This window comes from Leishmania donovani, chromosome 12 (assembly GCF_000227135.1).
Source record: "Leishmania donovani BPK282A1 complete genome, chromosome 12".
NCBI classification, from domain to species: Eukaryota; Euglenozoa; class Kinetoplastea; order Trypanosomatida; family Trypanosomatidae; genus Leishmania; species Leishmania donovani.
This window is the reverse complement of record NC_018239.1, coordinates 361,457-378,601: the sequence shown is the minus strand read 5'-3', so window position 1 is coordinate 378,601 and position 17,145 is coordinate 361,457. Positions and strand designations below refer to the sequence as shown.

The window sequence follows — 17,145 nt, the reverse complement described above, 5'->3', positions numbered from 1 at the left end:
GTCGTCGCGGCGCGGTTGCGGCGGCACGGCAGGGAGGGCACTGAAACAAGAGCTTCACAGCACAGGGCGCAGCTCGACATATCGGTGCTGTCCTCCCTATGAATGAGTGGTGCCCCGGGCACAGACGGAGACACGCACACGCACGCAGCCGGGCAGGCAGTGCGCAGGGCTCAGGCGCGGCGGAGGGGGAGGGCAGGCAGAGAGAGATGATGTCTGGGCAGGCAGGGAGAGGAGCAACGGTGGGGAGAGACGGCACGCACGCATGTCCAGAGGCCCGCGCTGCACGCCACCGTCGCGGCAGCCTCCGCGCACGGTCCTCGCCACAACGCCCATCGTCATCGGCGTTACCACAGCACATTTCCCCCTCCCACGGCGCGGGTCGGGGCCACGGGGCCGAGCAGCTTTCGTTTGTTCACGCGAGTAGGGCACAGAGAAATAGCAAAAGACAGAAATAGGGAAGGGCCGCCGCCCACCTTCCGCGCAGCCACCACCCGGCGCCCGCCGCCAGCGCGCCCAGAGCGAGTGACAGGCACAGGGGAGGCGGGCAAGAGAGCGTGGCGCGACACACGTGCCGGCATACATACTAATACAGGCACACAGACACACATTTTCTCGCTTATGTAGACGGGCACCGTCTTGTAGCACCCGGCGAACCCACGCGGCGCCGCTTAGACGGCAAAAAAGAGATAGAGAGATGCAGAATAATGTATGAGGGGTACGTGTGTGTGTGAGTAGTGGATGCCGGTGGGTGGGGAGGGGATACTCTCGAATGGGTGAAAAGGCATAGGCCACACACTTACCCAAGCACGTCGTGCGGAAAGTCGGACGGCAGGGGGATAGGAAGTGCCTTGGAAAGCACGAGAGGACTCACAAGAGGAGGCTGACCGTGAAGGGAAATTGGAAGGCTCTATGTGCCGTGAGCAAGCGAATGCTGACGCCTGTCGTGCCGCAGACTGAAGGAAAACGACGTGCCGCATAGCCGCCATCACACATCTTCGTGCTGAAAGATGCATCTGTTCGGGAAACCAGTCAGCGAGCGAGCGAGGCGCACGGAGTCCGACCGGCGAAGCGGGTAGCAGGGTGGGGCTGTTGTATATGCTGCCTCTACGCGTCCAACTCTCCTCCATCCTTTTCGACTCTTTCTTCTTTCATCTGCCTCGTACATTTCCGCGTGGCCGTCTGGAAACCGATCACGTGCATAAAGGAGGAGCAGTGCTCAGAGCCACACAGAGGAGAACGGAGCTGCGCCTGCGCCTAATGATCACTCTCTACCCAACGCTGCTGCTACTGCTGCTGCAGAGCCTACGCATCTCCTCGCTTAGACGGTTTCCTTGCCGCGCACCACATCCTGCACCATGGCCATGTTCGCACGAAAGGCCCAGATGGGGTTCTGAAAGGACGCTGGCTTACGCTGCTCTATAAAGACGTCGCCGCCCCAGCAGATCAAGTAGCCTGCAGTGAGAGACGACACAAGCATGCGCAAATCCAGCCGAATGGCGGCGAGCACGGCGGCGATGGCAGCGACGGCAGTGCCAACGAGGTGCGAGCGGCGGGTCCAAATGTTGCAATGGGTGCCCTGATAGTAGAGACGATACTCTGGGAAGGAAGAGCAGCTTACCTGCATCTGAGGAGTAAAGGAGACCATGCTTGGCTGGACGTAGGTATGCGGATGAGAGTATGGGTGTAGGTTGTGAGTTGGGAGTGGAAGGGAGAAGACGAGAGACAAGAGAATGAGAAAAAATCAAAATGCAAGCCTTTACCTCGGAATGAAGCCGGGCGGCGCGCAGTTGATGTTGGAAGGACCTACAGCATGAAAACAGAAGAGGGGGAGAGATTGTGTGTGAACTAAAAAAGCAGCAGTTTTGCGAAACACTTGAAGGCGTCCTTCTCTGCTTGTGTGTGTGTGTGTGTGTGTGGAGGTTGTGGATGGTGAGTGAGCGACGTTCAAGGCCTGGTGCTCTCGCGGGGCGCGTGTATGCAGGTGTGTGCTTCAGTAAAAGCAAAAAAAAAAAGCTTCGCACGGTGGCGGACGCAGAGGAGTAAAAAGTCCAATCGAAATGGTCAAGAACGAAGAAACCAACTACAATGAAAGCAGGCACCGCAGCCGCAGAGGAGGCTGAGTGAGCGGCGTAGTTGAGAGCCGCGATGGCGAGTGCGTATGGGAGTATGTGCGGATGGAGAGGGAGGGTCAGGGGGAAAGCAGACTTGTGTAGAGTGGGAAGCGCAGACTGCCATGCGCCCGGCCTTTTGTTTGACCAGCAAAGCAAAATCAAGAAGGCGCGTGTCTGCGCGTCATCGAGGATGCAGAGGCACGGCACACACACACACACACTCAGGTGCTTTCTGCATAGCTGTGTGTGTGCCGAGGCGAAGCACGACATGATTGGAAGGAGGAGGAGGCAGACGAAAAAAAAAAAATTGGTCTGCGATACACGTTCATACACATATACAGGTAAATGCGGACACGCAAACGCACACGGAACAGAAAAGCTGAAAAAAATGGAGGAAGCGTCGCAAACACCAGCATGGGGAAGCAAAAACGTAAACGACCACAACCACAACGCACCGCACATGCGCCATCAAAGCCCGACACAGAAAAAGGGCGGTTGGGCCGCCAAACCCGGCAACAAAAAAAAAAAGGAGAAAGGCAAAAGGCGCGACACCACACACATGTATACACACATGCAAGTCCCCGAACGGTCGGGTTTGGTGATGGCGTGTTCGTCGATGCAGCAGCTGCTGCTCTTACTCACCGCACGTCACTGCGCGCCATGGTTAGTTTGATCATCTCTTTCTCTGTGCTTCTCTTTCCCCCTTCGTACCCGGTGAAAGAAGATGTCGCGCACGTGTTTGAGGGTGTGTGTGTGTGTGTGTGTGTGTGTGCCAGGAGGCATAAAGTCAAAGAACAGCTTCTCTCAACAGTGGACCGGCATCTCCAGCTCCTCGTTTCATGACACTTTCGCACTCCGTCCTCTCTTCACCACTGGGCGAACGTATGCTCTGAGTCTCCCCTCCCTCTGCACACCCCATGTGTGCACAGAGACGCACAGGTTTTGTTCTCTGTCGTCTTCTGCACCGTCGCCAGCAGCGATGTCACAGCCAGCGCTGATCCGAGCGGGAGAGAGCGGCATAGGGAGAAAGGTGAATTTTTGTAAAATAAAAATGACATAAAAAAAAAAACATGGTTCGAATGAGTACCGGATAAGCATCGATGCACATCACGATGGAGAGCAGGAAGAAGACCAACCACAGAGAAAGAAAGGGGGGGTGAATGGGAAAGCAAAGACGGCACACCAACTTCCAGCTCACCTATTGTTTTCTCATGAAAGCCGGCGGCCCTCTTGTCCGCGGCGGTGCGGGCGACGGCATGGGGAGGGGCCTCCGCACATGCTTTGCGCGGCGCATGGAATAGAGCGAGCGAGCGAGATGGACGAGGGAGCTGAAATGCCGGCCCGGGAAGAAGACGGCGGGAGCGGGGCGGCGACGGCGACGGCAAATCATGCGACGATAGGGACAGCACCGGCATCCCAAGTGCACGCATCCACACAACAGGTATATACATACATGTATGAAACGACACAGAAAAGTGATGAGACGTCCAGTACAACTATAAAGCATGGCACGGAAAAGCTGGAAGCGATGGCAGTCACAGAACGTGCGCAAACGCGCAACGGAGAGAAACACCACACCATGATACCCATCATCGGGTCGTATGAAGGCGCGTGTAGCAAGAGGGAGAGGGGCGCAGAGGCCGTCTACTGCGGGTGTATTATGTGTGTGTGTGTGTGTGTAACTGTGAGTGTGTATACATGTAGAGAGAGGAAGAGAGAAAAAGAGAAGGGAGGGCCAAGTAGATGCACAGCTGCGCTCAGGCAGTCTTCGGTTACGCTCGCCTTGCCTCTCCTCACCGCAACCCCACCCCCCCAACCCCTCTCTACATTTCACCTCCTCCCCCTCCATTCCTTTCCACTCCGCTATCACGCCCTTCCGTCTTTCGGCGTCTTTTGGTTTTATGGGGGGAGGGGTCATGGCTGAATTGGAGCCCTTTTCCCTTCTCGCTCTTTCTACCTTGGCGCACTACCCCTCCCCGCTAAAACGAAATCGGCCTAGATGCTCATGTCACCCTTCAGCATCGATGCGACCATCTTGAAGTTAGACATGACCGACCAGATGGGGTTCTTAAAGGTGGTCGGCTGTGTCTGCTCCACCACTGTATCGCCAGCCCAGCAAATCGCCACACCAACAGCGGTGCTCACAGTGGCGCCGATAACGTCCATGCGCACCGCCGACACAGCCGCTCCAACGACACCGACCGCGGTGCCGATGAGATGCATGCGACGCGTCCACTGCTTTGAGTGCTTCGCCAGGTAGTAGATGTAGAACTCCTTGTGGTTGGAAGCCGAGATTTGAAACTTGGCGCTAAGGTTGACCATGGTTGAGACAGTTGGGGGGAGGGGGTAGCGCAGATGTCGCAGCAGCAGCAGGTGAAGAGGAGGTTCGAGCACAGAAGCAGCGTAGTAATACGGCAAGCACCGCAGAGAGAAATGAGAATGTGCTGAAGGAAAGAGCTGAGAAGGAGAGGAGCGGTTGCGGCAGAAAGTGGGCGCCGCAGGTGGGTGGACATATATAATCACAACAAGCGAAAAACGAAAAAGGGAGATCAGGAGTTCGGGGATCCATCATGTGCGCGCATGTGTATGCATATGGTGGTGGTGAAGGGGGGTGGGAGGGGATGCAATGCCACTGTGGAATGAGAACGACAGACGGAAGAGTGAGGGTTGGAGAGAAGGGCGGGTGGAAGGAGGCAGATATCCTGGAGGGTGTGCGGCAGCTCATGTGGAAGTAGAGAGAGGGAGAGAGAGACAAGCGTCCGCATCAAGCAGACAAACGCGCTCAAGGGGAGATACGGTGGAGAGGCAGGCGCGCGCGCGTGCACCCGCACACAACAGCCCCACTCGCCTCTGCTCGATCGCAGAATGAAAGGGCGCTTGGGAAAAGAGAGTTGGCAGGTCGATCTGCCCGTCAACCCCTCCCCTCCCCTCTCCACACCCTCACAAATGGAAGTGGCGAAGACGAGGAAAGCGCGCGCGCGGCGATCCGTTGCTGTGCGGCCTCCGCGCACCACTGCCTGCCTCTGCCTTTCCCATGACACCATCTTCACACACACCTCCTCACCCCCTGTTCCAGGGCCCTTCCCTGCACGTGTGTTCGCGCATTCTTTCCTTTGTGGTTGCCACTGCGGCAGCGAGGTGGGGAGGCGGGAGTCGGGTGGGTTGGTGGCTCTGCGGCGTCACACAAAAAAGAGCGTGAGAAAACTGTGGAGGAAGAAGCGAAGAACACCGGGTGGTGTCGGCATCCCGCTTCTCAACCGCGAAAGCGCGTCAGAGGTCTGCTATCACACTCGGAAGAAGAGAGAGAGACGCACGCACGCACACACACACACACACATGCCTAGTTTACATGATACGAACGAAGAGAGGGATGCGCACGTGCCGTGCAGAGCGCTGAACGCGCCATTCATTTCGACACCACATCCAGCTCCAGCGCAGCGGGGGAGGAGGAGAAGGAGGAGAAGGCGGTGCACAGCCCAAGGCAAGGACATTGAGTGTGAGAGCGTAGCGAAGCCGAAAAAAAAAAAGAATCCTCGGGAAAAAAAAACCGAAACATCGTAGAAAATACAAAGAGGAGCCGAAGGCACCCCAAACGAACTCCCTCAGCAAACATCACCATCGCCGACACGCGCAAGATCGCACCAGCACACTGGCTTCCCTCACACCATTGTGGACTTCTTGCGCCTCTTGGGCATACCTCTTGACGCGCCCGCGCTCGCCGCAGCCGCCTCGAGCGTGGAAACCTGCTGCTGGAGCTCGGCCGTGCGATCGCGGTACGCCTTGCGCTGCGAGGACCACGCCTCTTGATCCGCCTTCAGCGCCGCGAGCTGCTCCCGCTTCTGCGCCTCCCTCTCCGGCCCTTTTTCTTGCCAGTAAGTCAGCTCCCGTTGCCGTTGTTGAAGTTCCGCCTCGGCCTTCTCGCGCAGACCGACTTCGACGGAGAGCCGCTCCGCCATGTAGGTCATATCCACCTCGTGGGCTCGCTCCGCCTTGGTCAGGTCTGCCTCCAGTTTCGCCTTCTGCTCCGTATATCGCGCCTCCTGCTGCTTTGCATTCTCGATGTGCTCCTCGAGTTCGCGAATGCGCTTCAGGAAGTCGCTGTGGTCCTGCTTGGTCTGCAGGTCGAAGTTCTCGATGGTGCGCTTCACCTCGGTGTTGTTCTCTCGCAGCGCCTCCAGCTCCAGGTGCGCCTCTGACAGCTTATACTTCTGGTAGTGGAGGCGCACCACCTCCGCCTTGAGCGCGTCAGCGTCTGCGTTTGCGGCGCGGGTGCAGTTGCGCGCCGTCGTCCGCTCCACCCGCAGCAAAATGTGATGCGGCACGCTTGTCGCCCCCAACTCACACTGCACAACGTAGCTGTTGCTCTCCAGCAGCGCCGCGAAGGAGGCGCCGCCGTTGTGAGTGAAGTGGTTGTCCGAGACGCGCAGCACGCGCAGCGAAGTGTTGGTCTGCAGCGCCACGCCAATCGCAATCAGCCCGCGATCGCCCAGCCACGTCTTGACGAGGTCCAGCTCGACCAACGGCGCATCAGGCTGGCCAAGGGCCGTGGCAAGGGCGCAGGCGCCCTCGTCCTCGATTGCATTGCCGGACAGGAGAAGCCGCTCTAGGCAGGGATGGCGGCACAAGGAGCGGCCGAGCTGAACAACGCCATCGGGAGAGAGGTTGTTGTGCCGCATCGAGAGTACCTTGAGCATCGCGTTTGTCATGAGCGACTGGCAGAGAGTGTAGAGCGCCGTGTCGTCCATCACGCAGTCGTCCAGAATGAGAGTAGTAATGAACTGATCGTGGCTCAGAGCGAGCAGGAGGACGATCCCTGGAGAGGGGTCGCGCTGCTGCTGCTGCTGCTGAGAGTGATATCCCGACTGAGAAGCATCGTCAGTTTCGCCGTGAGTGCCATCCCGCAAGGCGCGCGTGCGGTCGACAAACTTCGACGGCGACGACGTTGGCGTCAAGGTCATCGCCGTCGTACTCTGCGCACGGTTGTGTAGCCCGATGCCATCACACGTCGCCGGCCGGGCCGCAGCGGCGGCGCCGATGCCCAAGCTGCCTCGATGCGCCTGTGCCGCTGCGGCGCCGTTGTCCCACAGATCGTTGTGTGCCAGCACTAACGAATGCAGCGTGCAGCCCAAGGCGCCACCACGCGCGACCGCGGTGCGCTGCTGCAGTAGTCTGCCGGCCTCATCAGCGACACGAGAGGAGAGGCCGTTAGCGCTTAGGTTGAGATGCTGGAGTGTGCGGCTGGCGCCAGCGGCCTCAAAGAGGTGTGCCGCCCCGCCATCGGTGAGGCACACCGATTGCAGCGTCAAATGTGTGAGCGTCACAGACGTCCGCAGAAGCTGGGCGATTAGCTGCACCGGAGTGCGCGGGGCAGAACGCATCCCATAAGCGCCGCCGCCCCTTGCTGCAGCCGTGTCCATTCCTGGTGTCGACGCACTACCGACGCGGGTGCCGGCAGCAGCGCCTCCAATCGCTGCAAGGGACCCCGGCACGGCGCCAGCAGACGGAGTGTCGCCGTCCATAGCAAAGGGGTTGCCGCTTAGATCGAGCCGCTTCAGCGTGCGGCTCAGCACGCAGCCTTCGAGCAGCAGCATGGCACCGATGGCCTCAATCTGATTCGCATAGGCCTCCTCCCTTTCAGAGCCGAGGATGAGCACCGCCAGACGTTTGTGCTGCGCGATAGCGTTGCCGAGACCCTGCATGGCGTTGAGATAGCTACTGCTGACACGAGCGCCACTACCACCCGCGCCGCCACTACTCCCCGCTCCACCCCTGCGAGAGGCAAGGGTGCCAGCTGGGCTGCCTCTACCACTACCTTTGCCCTTAAAAACCGTGCCGCCGCCGCCGCCGCTGATGCCGCTCGCCACGACCGAAGAGCAGCCGATGGCGTTTGCCCCTAGGTCAAGATACGTCAGCTGTGGCGCATCCCGCAACACATGAATAAGCATCTCACACCCGACATCGCGCAACATGTTGCCATGGAGGTCAAGCTTCACCAACGAGCACTGGTGTAGCAACGGGGCAAGGCTGCTGATGAAGTTGGCGCCGAGCCGCTGCCGGCGCAGCAAGATTTTCTGATCACCGAATCCATTCTCGATTGTGGTCGTGTAAAGCCGCTTCACTTCTGGTGTGTTCTTCTCATGTGTATCGCGCAGCCATGCCGTGTACATGTCGCCGTACACCTGATCGGACGATATCCCAAGTGACGCGTACATCTTGCCGGTCAAGAGGAGCCCAGAAGAAAAAAAGAGCTGACTCTTCTGCGTGTGAGCGCGCTGGGAGTGGAAGGGAGGGAAGGGGTGCGGTCGCGGCGGTGGCAATCTCTCACGGTCTGAATACGGAAGTCTGCACACGCACGCGCAGACCGCAAAGACCCCTCAAGAGCAGAGAAGCGGCTACACAGAGAATACAAAAAAAAGGGAAGGAAAGAGCAAGTGCATCCGCCGCTCCTCTCGACACACAGCACGAGCAACGTTGTCGTATGTGGTGTGTATATCCGCCAGTGTGTGGGTGTGGGTGTAGGCGGGTGGCTTCGAGCGAATGCGAATTGCGAGGCACCACAGGCACGGGGCAGACACCATTCCAACCGCAACCGCACCACCACGCCAGATCCCATCATGGGTGAAGCGCCACGAACGAGGAGACCGAAAAAAAAGGGGGGTAGAGTGAGAGGAGCATAGGAAAGCGAGAGGATCCAGCACGAACACACGTGTGCAGCGTCGGCAACAAACACAGATATATCCATAACCTCCGCCATTGACAACGAAACGAGAGCTGTCCGTTGAGGAAGAGTGGAGTCGCCAACGCCAGCTGGTCCACCATCAGACGGCAGTCCACGTAGCCGCCATCGTCGCTTCCTCCCTCCCCCCTCAGTGAGGATGCATAACGCGCGACAAACGAAAAATGGAAATGGGAAGCGCTGAAGCGAGTGAGAGGACAAGTTACCTGCTGAGCGCTCCCACGGATTCCCTGTGCGGAGCCCTTCTCCTGTGAGGGGAGAGGGCGGTGTGAGTCCTACTTCAGTGCACTGAGGTTATGAGAGGGACTTGACCCGCCCTCTGTGAGCTTGTGCACGTCACCACATGCTGCGAAGAGCGGCATGGTGGCGGCCATCGCCGGTCCTCCCCTCCCCTCCCCTCCCCTCTCTCCAGGCCTTCTGTGTCCTTTTCTACGCACGGTCCAGTCCTGTGCATCACGATCACGCCTGCGCAAAGGCCTGCTGCCCCTCGGCTTCTAGATTCTTGCGATCCTTCTCAGACAACCCGAGTCGACGCCGCACGTACCGTTCGTTCGAGCTCGGCGTCATGATGATCGTCTGTGATTTGATTGGCCCGAAGTGTACATGCAGGTCCGACCGCTCCGTCGACGGCAGCTGACCCTCCAACTGCCTCACCTGATCTCGGTCCGAGAGGCTGACATCAATCACCGGTGGCAGCGCAATCTCCGTATCGCGCAAGTCCAAGTAAGAAGGCTTGTCAAGTCGCAGGTGGGGCGGAAGGCGATCGTTGCTCGGGAATGTGCCAGGCTCCAGCAGCTGTTTGTACTCCCCCATCATTACCAGGTAGGTGCACCGGCTATAGGCGGTGTTGAAGCCCGTGCGGCGCAGCACCAGCCAGAACATCACCACGGTCGTTGCGCCGCTCCAGAGAGCCACCGCAAAGAAGCGATTGCGACTCTTGAGTATGATCTGCATGCTGGCGCCGGTGTCGTGCGCTGGCGTGGGTACTTACGGTCGTGTAAACCAGCTGGCAGGGGCTGTCCTTGTGAAGAGGTAAAGTGAGCGTGAGAGTGGGTAAGAGAGCGCGCAAGTACGGCCGACACGCCGCCCCCCCCCCCCACCTCTGCTGCCCGTTGCTTTAGCCGTGTGTTTTTCGCTGCTTTCTGATCCGCTTGATGCCGTAAAGACACGCACATATGAGCGCATGCTGCCGAACCTCGTTGCGCCCACCCCACCCCCTCCCTGCAGTGTAGCCGCGCCCGAGCTGGGGAGAGGAGGGAGAGGAAAAAGAAAAAGTCCAATGCAGAAGAAAATGTCTACGGCAGACGATGGGAGTACGTGAGCTCGCTGGCACAACCGCATTCAAGCGTGTGTGTGTGTGTGTGTATCAGCGTGTCTCGCAGTGAAGGGGTGCGGCGGCAGCCGCCAGGACACGAGCCATTCAGAAGCAACCATAGAGAAAGAGACAGAGAGAGCGACGCAAGACAGATGATGACCGTCAGCATCGCTTCCTACCGCACGTACACGTATCCCCAAAGTGCCCGAGCTGTTCGACTGGTCGTCAGCAGCGTCGCCGCGCTCATGGCGCCCACACAGACGAGAGGTATAGGAAGAACAGATGCGCCTACCCCCTGATTAGCTGTTGCGGCCAACCTTTGGGTTGTGGGAAGGAGGAGCGGGAGGGGGCCGGTGAGCTTATGCTGAAGAACGCACACATACGCCAGAAAGAAGGTGTGCACACGCTCACACGCGTGCACAAACATACACACATGAAGCAACGACAATCTTCGGAAGCGATGAAACAAAGAAAGAGGACCGGCAAAGGCGATCATGTGAGAGGGAAAGGGGTGGGGCGCTGGCGCGTTCGTGGCGCTGCGCCCGTGTCGTCCTGTGCGCCATGTGGTGAGCGCGGCGAAGGGAGACACACGAGGGAGGCAGACATAAGCATACACGCACAACGAGATACACAGGAAGATTCAGAGTAGGCGTTGTCGAACGCAACGCGAAGGGCGAGCCCCATCGGCAGACGCACCTGAACACGGCAAAGGCGTCGGTGCCCGCCTGCGCTGCTGTCGCTCGAGAACGCGCCGAGCACACATGAGAGCGTTGTGTGCTCGCACGGCGCTCTCTTTCACTGAGCCCTTCGATATCAGGACGATATGGAGGTGTCCCAGAGACTTTGGATTGTGGTTCCCTTGCGCAGCTTCTCTACGGCGAGGCCGATAGATGGCTCGTACACGGGGCGCCGATCCTCTCCTTTCCGGCCACCACCCGCGTAGTAGGCCGCCAGCGCGTCCGTCGGGACCTCCTGCAGAACGTTCTGTCCCTCCATCTGCCGCTCATGCTGCGCGTCGCTGGCGGCGCCGGGTAGTCCGCCGCCGTGAGGGTGCTCTGCGCTCCCGCTCTTGTCGCCGGCGTCCCCTCCCCCCACGCCGAGAGCCTCTGGCACCATTACTTTGCCGGTGTCGTCGTGCAGCTCCACCTTCATGCCGAGCAGCGGCCGCGCCGTCCAGGTGCGCCACAGCGTGCTGATTTCCGCGTACATCTCATTCAGCTTCTCCTCCGGGTCAACACGGAAGCCCAGCACAAAGTTGCCGGCGTAGCTGGACGTCTCGATCACCAGCGCCTGCCCGAACTTGCTCATCTGTGAGCGCAGGCCGACGAACTGAAGATACGGCACGGACACGTTAAAGAACTCTGCCGCCGCAAACCACACGACGCGGATATTCGTCACGATGAAGGTGCCGAGGTGGCCTTCGTCCTTGCTGACGCTGCTTACGCCGCTGGTGCGGGAAATGACGTTCTCGCCGTCGAGGAGGATAAGGTTACCGTGCTGCACCACCGCGCTACGCACGCGGAGCTCACGGTACACTCGCGTGCTCTCGTACGCGTTCCAGACAGCGCGAATGGTGGCGTACAGGCGTTGGTGGTCTCCTGTGCTATTGCTTGGCCGCCGGCGAGAGCGGTTCTCACGGTCTCTTTGAGCAGCGGCGCCGCCGCTCGTGCTCACGCTCGCAGCCGAGCTGCTGCCAATGCCACCGGCGTTGTGTGCCACAGAAAAGATAAATTGGAAGCGGCTAGCGCCGCACTTGGCACCAAGCGTGATGCACTCCGTCATTCTGCCGGCCAGTTTCGACTCCGCCTCCTGCACTGTAAGCTTATGCACGCAGTAGTAACCGATGCTGAGGTTCACGTTTGGCCGCTGCTTGCACCGCCAGATCAGCCGCAGATTTGTCACCAGCAGCGTACCGGGACATCCGTTGTTGCCCTTCGTGTCTTCGACATCATCGAAGGTGGCGTAGACGTGCTCGGTGTTCTCGCGCAGCCTCAGCACCGGCGCTGCGGCGTCAAAGTGAATTTCGCGGTCTTGCCAGAAGGCGAACGCCTTCGTGATGCCCCTGCCCGTCCCTGACGGGGACGACGCCCCGCCGCCGCGGCGCTTTCGCATTCGTGTGGCTTGCCGCGTTCACGTATCAGCGGCAACCAGGCGAGGCGAGAGCGCGAAGCGTCGGTAACGCCGGTGCTGAGTCGTCGTCGTCCGCTTTTTTTTTCCGTTTTTGTTTTATTGGGTGCGTGTTAGTCAACGACGTCCTGCACTCTGATCAATAACATGTGCATGCGAGGAACACGGCTCCCACCCGCAGCGTGCCCGTTCTTGTTGCTGTTTGTTTGCTTGTGGCGTTCGTGCAAGTCGGCTCTCTCGAACAAGCATTAAGAACGCGCCGCTGTGTGTCTACGCGGGCGACGCCCTCTCACGCACACGTGATCCGGCACAATCAAGGATGAATGGTGCCTGCTTCGTCCTATCCCAGCCAGAGTTGCTGCGCCAGCGTGCGGGCGCAGCGACAGCCCGTGTGGGAGAGAAACCGAGAGCGCCTCAAAGACAGAGACATCGATGGAGGATGAAGAGGAGTCAGAGAGGAGAGACAGGCTTGCGCGTCAAAACATAGGATACGCGAAGACGTACAGCTATATATGTGCGCCTCATCCTACACGCTCGCGCCCTTGACGCCAGCAAGTACCAATTGAAACCGAGGCACGCCAGAGAGCCTGTGCGTGAGATGGGCAGAAAAGAGAGTAGGAGAGGGTGGGGAAGGCGAGTCACCGCATAAGTGCAGGGTGAACGCCGCCCTCACGTGCACCAGCAAGTTCCCGTGAGTTCGCCATCTTGCCAGCGGCAAACACACGGCGCATGTGGACGATATGTTCCCCGAGCCCCTCTCTCTTGCCCTCCTGTCTCGCTAACGACCACCGCACACACATACATGCATCGCATCGCATCTGCGTGTGCAACATGTGCGCTGCCCTTTTGAAAATGCTCGGCTCTTATTGTTACGCTCGAAATGCCATGCGAGAAAGAGCACCGAGCAAACAAACACGGAACAGGAAGAGAACCGGGAAGGAAGGAAGCAAGGAGGAGGATCGGAGGGAGGAACACTGCTTAATGTCGAAGAGACGCATCGCTCTCCTGTGCCGCCGCCGCCGCCCTCCCCCCGCTCTCCCCTCTCCCCTCCGCTCTTCGCTGCATGCATGCGCACGCACTGACAACGGAGCCACGAAGAGGAGAGACAAAAACCACAACGACGACGACGCTGATGAGATGATGATTGTGAAGACAATGATCATCGTCGTCGTCGCACGGTGACGACTGGGGGGAGCAAAAGGAAAACGAAGACGGAAAGACAAAAAAAGCGAGCCCACACAGCCGCGGAACGCACGATAGCGCCAGCCGACAGTACAACGCAGAGAAGAGGAGGAACAAGGTCGAGGCAAGATGCAATATCGCGAGATGACGGAACGGCGCTATGCTCCCGGACGCAAACGCACGCGAGGGCATCTTCTCAAACGAAAAAAAAAAGAGTCAGAAGCATGAGAAGAGCGCCCAGGTACGGACGCAAAGGGAGGGAGCGCCCCGACTTTGCAGACAGCGCATACTACCTCCCTCCGCCCCCTCCCTCCCTCCCTCCCTCTCTCTCTCGTTAATGGCTCTTCTCGTAAAAAAAAAACTTTTCGTTCCCTGTTCGGCTTCCTTCACCACACTACTAGATCAGTACAGGAGAGAGAGAGCTGGAGAGAGTTTGGAAGAGAAGGCGTGACACGCACGCAGGCACGCTAATACACACACACACACGCACATACATACATATACACATACACATATATATCTAGACGTATGCATATGCACATACAGGGGCTCACAGACATCGTTAGAGTGGACCCTCTTTTTGTACGAATGCGCACGTGTGCGCCGTGCGTACCCGTTAAGTATATACCCAACCCCCTCTCCTCACTTTCTCTCGCTCTACCGCACACACGAGCACAACTTCGCCGCCTCTATCGCTCTCTCCATCGTACTACTAACTACTTCAGTGTTTTAATTTTTTTTGTTGGCGCCGCCTTTCTCTGCGACGCCTGCGCGTGTGCGTGGACTGGTTTTGAGGATGGACCCTATATGCGGCCCCCCTTCGCTTCCCTCGCCCCATCCTGTCTCTCTCACGCGCCGGCGCACACACGCGCACGCCTATTCGATCCACACACACACGCGCGCGTATATGCCGCTGAGACACGTACGCAGAGGCGCGTAGCGCTACTCAACACAAATACACGAGCGAGAGGGAGAGCTTCAGATGCACATGCCGCCCCTTGGACACTTGCAGGGCTCTCGTGCACTCAAGACCGAAGAACAGAGGCACGGGGCAAACTGCGCAGCGACGTCGTCCACATCACCGTCGCGACGAGAGAGAGGGGGGGACACAAAGAACTGGCCGTACATGCGGCCTGCAACGGCTCTTTGCGCAGAGAGAGTCGCATCCTGTCTGCGGGAGCATTTCCCTCTTACAATCTGCTCTCGTTCTTGGTGGCCAGCTTGCGCCACTCGCGCATCTGCCTCACCAGCGCCTGGTGCTCCGCGTTTTTCGTGATCTCAGCAGCGCGGGCGTAGATCTCGATGATGCGGTCGTCGCCGTTGTACTCGTGCACCTGGCGCGACCAGTCCTCCAGCTGCTGTAGGTCTTTGCAGGACTTGATGGCCTCCATCGTGATGGTGCGGGTCGGATCGACGTCGTCCATGAGCTCCGCCACGGTCTCCTTGAGGTCGTTCTCGTAGCCGCACTCCTTCGCTTCCGCGGTGTACTCTTTTTGCACGCTCTCCACGATCTCGAGCATCTCCTTGCGGGCGGTTGCGTCATTGGCGGCTACGGTCTGGAAGTCATCGAAGTACACAATGTGGTACTTCTCTGGCAGCCACGCCGTCAGGCGAGCACCAATCTCTGCACGGTCGGCTGGGTGTAGCTCCGTGTTAAGGTTCCAGCGCGTCTTCTCACGCAGCGAGTTCGGCGAGCCGCCGGGCAGGATATCGAGGCGGTTGTCCTCAGCCAACTCGTTCGCGCGGATGCACTTGACGTACTTCATCTCCGCCTGCACATGCTCCTCATCGAAGATGCGGGCAATGAGCGTGTTCTCAACCTTCTCGGCGTCAGGGCCGGTGCCGGCCTTCTTGTCCCTGAGCAGCTGCTGCGCCCTGGCGACGGTGTTGGCCTGCTTCTCGAGGCGGTACTTGATCTCATTGCCGAACTCCTTGCGGTTGAGATTGGTGTTTAGGCGATCCGCGTCGAAGAGTAGGCACTCGTAGCTGGAGGCGAAGTCGATGTGAGGCAGCACACTCTTGGCGAAGCTTGTCTCCTCCTCTGTCTTCGCGTGCGTCTTCATCCAGCTTGGCGGCTCGCCGTTGAACTTATAGTTGTGCGTGTCCAGCTCCAGAGCGTGGCCGTACCAGCGGTCGTGGTCGTAGCGGCGCTGCATTGACAGCGAAGAAGACGTCGCCATGGCGGCGCCAACCGCCGCAGATACGGAGCGACGCGTGAACATGGCTGCTGCTGCTGCTGCTGCTGCTGCTGTTAGCTGATTGCGTTTTCGATTGGGCGAAGGGGGAGACGAAGGAAGCGAAGCAAAAAAAAAAGGAGGCGCTTCCTCACGACAGAGACACAGAGGGAGAGAGACAGCGTGAGCGATCAGCGGACGAGGGCGTGTGTGTGTGTGTGTGTGTTTTGGGGGCTCCTACTGCGGCAATGAGGCAGGAGTGCATATGCATGTGTATACATACACGTGTGTGTTTGTGTGTGTGTGTGAGGCATTCAATGGCCGTGGACGCGGTTTTGGCGCACAACGAGGGGATGCGCACACAAGCACGCCGACGAGCGCGACGGGCGTCAGGTGCCCAGACAAAAGAGTAGGGAGAGAGACAAGTGGGAAAGGCTTGGGGAGCATGCGATGCAGCAACAGAGAGCAGAGAGAAGTAGGTCGACGATATATGCATGGATTTGTGTGCTGGCCGCCAAGGGCAGCGGTGGCCACGCCCATTCCTAGGAGTACACACGCACGTAGAGGTGTCAGCTGAGGCGGCCAGAGCGCACCCATCGAAATAGCAGTGGTAGATAGGGGCGAAAGGAAAGCCGCCGCAGTGGCGGGAGAATCAGCGTCACACAGCGCGCGAGCGCAGCTTCGCGCAAGAGGCAGCACCCTCTATGATAACCGCCTCTCTGTAAAGCAGCTAAGGACGGCCCCATTCACTGGGCGGAGTGCTGCAGAGGGAGAGGGAGTATGAGCAGGTGACACGCAGGAGCTCTCATGCGCCTTCACGCACACACGCGCGCAGGCGCGCACCAGCAGAAGAGAGAAAAGCCGCAAAGAAAACCATGTGTAAGTGCATGTGGCAACTTCGAAGAGAAGACGTGTGTGACGAGCACGGGTGAGAAACAAGAGGAAGCGCCCTTGTGAGGTACACCTTAGGGACGAGGCGAACACACGCGCGTCACAGCCGGTGTGCACACGCGGGGGGGAGAGAGACGCGGCGGTCGTGCGCTTCGTTCTCGAGAGGAAGTGCTGCAGCGATGTGTTCTGCTCCTTCGGTTGTGCCGTTCTCTTTGTTGCCGCCGCCGCCACAGCACGACGAGTCGCATGCGGCGCATCCGACAACCGCCGGCCACAAGACAGGCCCGCACGTCGAAGCGTTTCCTCCGGCAGCGCACGGCGCAGAGAGAGAGAGGCCGAGTGAGAAGCCGGGCAAAATATAAAGAGGGAACACGTGCAACTACAGAACAGAGAACACACGACAACGGGCAGCGGCCCGAAAGGCCCTGTAAAAGGCGCGAGAGAAAAAAAAGAAAGAGCCCGGCGAGAGATCAGCACCCAGACGACCTTCCCATGCTCGCGCAGGCCTATCCAGGCAGCGTAAAGGCAGCAGCCATAATCAAAGAAGAGGCAGGCAAACACCCTGAAAGGCGTCGTTTGTGTGTGTGTGTGTGTGGGGTGGGGGGTGTT

The 17,145-nt window shown here is 59.0% G+C and overlaps 6 protein-coding genes across 6 annotated transcripts; all 6 read right to left on the bottom strand.

Annotated features, from left to right (window-relative positions):
• Window positions 1–1,318: 1,318 nt before the first annotated feature.
• Window positions 1,319–1,645, bottom strand: LDBPK_120680 (hypothetical protein, conserved; the record flags this gene model as incomplete). Its single annotated transcript, XM_003859136.1, has 1 exon — window positions 1,319–1,645. One exon carries the CDS (start codon window positions 1,643–1,645, stop codon window positions 1,319–1,321), a length of 327 nt encoding a protein of 108 aa, XP_003859184.1.
• A 2,461-nt stretch (window positions 1,646–4,106) lies between these two features.
• LDBPK_120660 (hypothetical protein, conserved) lies at window positions 4,107–4,433 on the bottom strand (the record flags this gene model as incomplete). Its single annotated transcript, XM_003859135.1, has 1 exon — window positions 4,107–4,433. The coding sequence occupies one exon, from the start codon at window positions 4,431–4,433 to the stop codon at window positions 4,107–4,109; it is 327 nt and encodes a 108-aa protein (XP_003859183.1).
• A 1,337-nt stretch (window positions 4,434–5,770) lies between these two features.
• On the bottom strand, window positions 5,771–8,323 carry LDBPK_120650 (hypothetical protein, conserved; the record flags this gene model as incomplete). The annotated part of the gene is made up of 1 exon (XM_003859134.1): window positions 5,771–8,323. The coding sequence occupies one exon, from the start codon at window positions 8,321–8,323 to the stop codon at window positions 5,771–5,773; it is 2,553 nt and encodes an 850-aa protein (XP_003859182.1).
• A 983-nt stretch (window positions 8,324–9,306) lies between these two features.
• On the bottom strand, window positions 9,307–9,801 carry LDBPK_120640 (hypothetical protein, conserved; the record flags this gene model as incomplete). Its single annotated transcript, XM_003859133.1, has 1 exon — window positions 9,307–9,801. The coding sequence occupies one exon, from the start codon at window positions 9,799–9,801 to the stop codon at window positions 9,307–9,309; it is 495 nt and encodes a 164-aa protein (XP_003859181.1).
• Window positions 9,802–10,975: 1,174 nt separating this feature from the next.
• Window positions 10,976–12,274, bottom strand: LDBPK_120630 (hypothetical protein, conserved; the record flags this gene model as incomplete). The annotated part of the gene is made up of 1 exon (XM_003859132.1): window positions 10,976–12,274. The coding sequence occupies one exon, from the start codon at window positions 12,272–12,274 to the stop codon at window positions 10,976–10,978; it is 1,299 nt and encodes a 432-aa protein (XP_003859180.1).
• Window positions 12,275–14,661: 2,387 nt separating this feature from the next.
• LDBPK_120620 (cytochrome c oxidase subunit IV) lies at window positions 14,662–15,693 on the bottom strand (the record flags this gene model as incomplete). The annotated part of the gene is made up of 1 exon (XM_003859131.1): window positions 14,662–15,693. One exon carries the CDS (start codon window positions 15,691–15,693, stop codon window positions 14,662–14,664), a length of 1,032 nt encoding a protein of 343 aa, XP_003859179.1.
• Window positions 15,694–17,145: the final 1,452 nt, after the last annotated feature.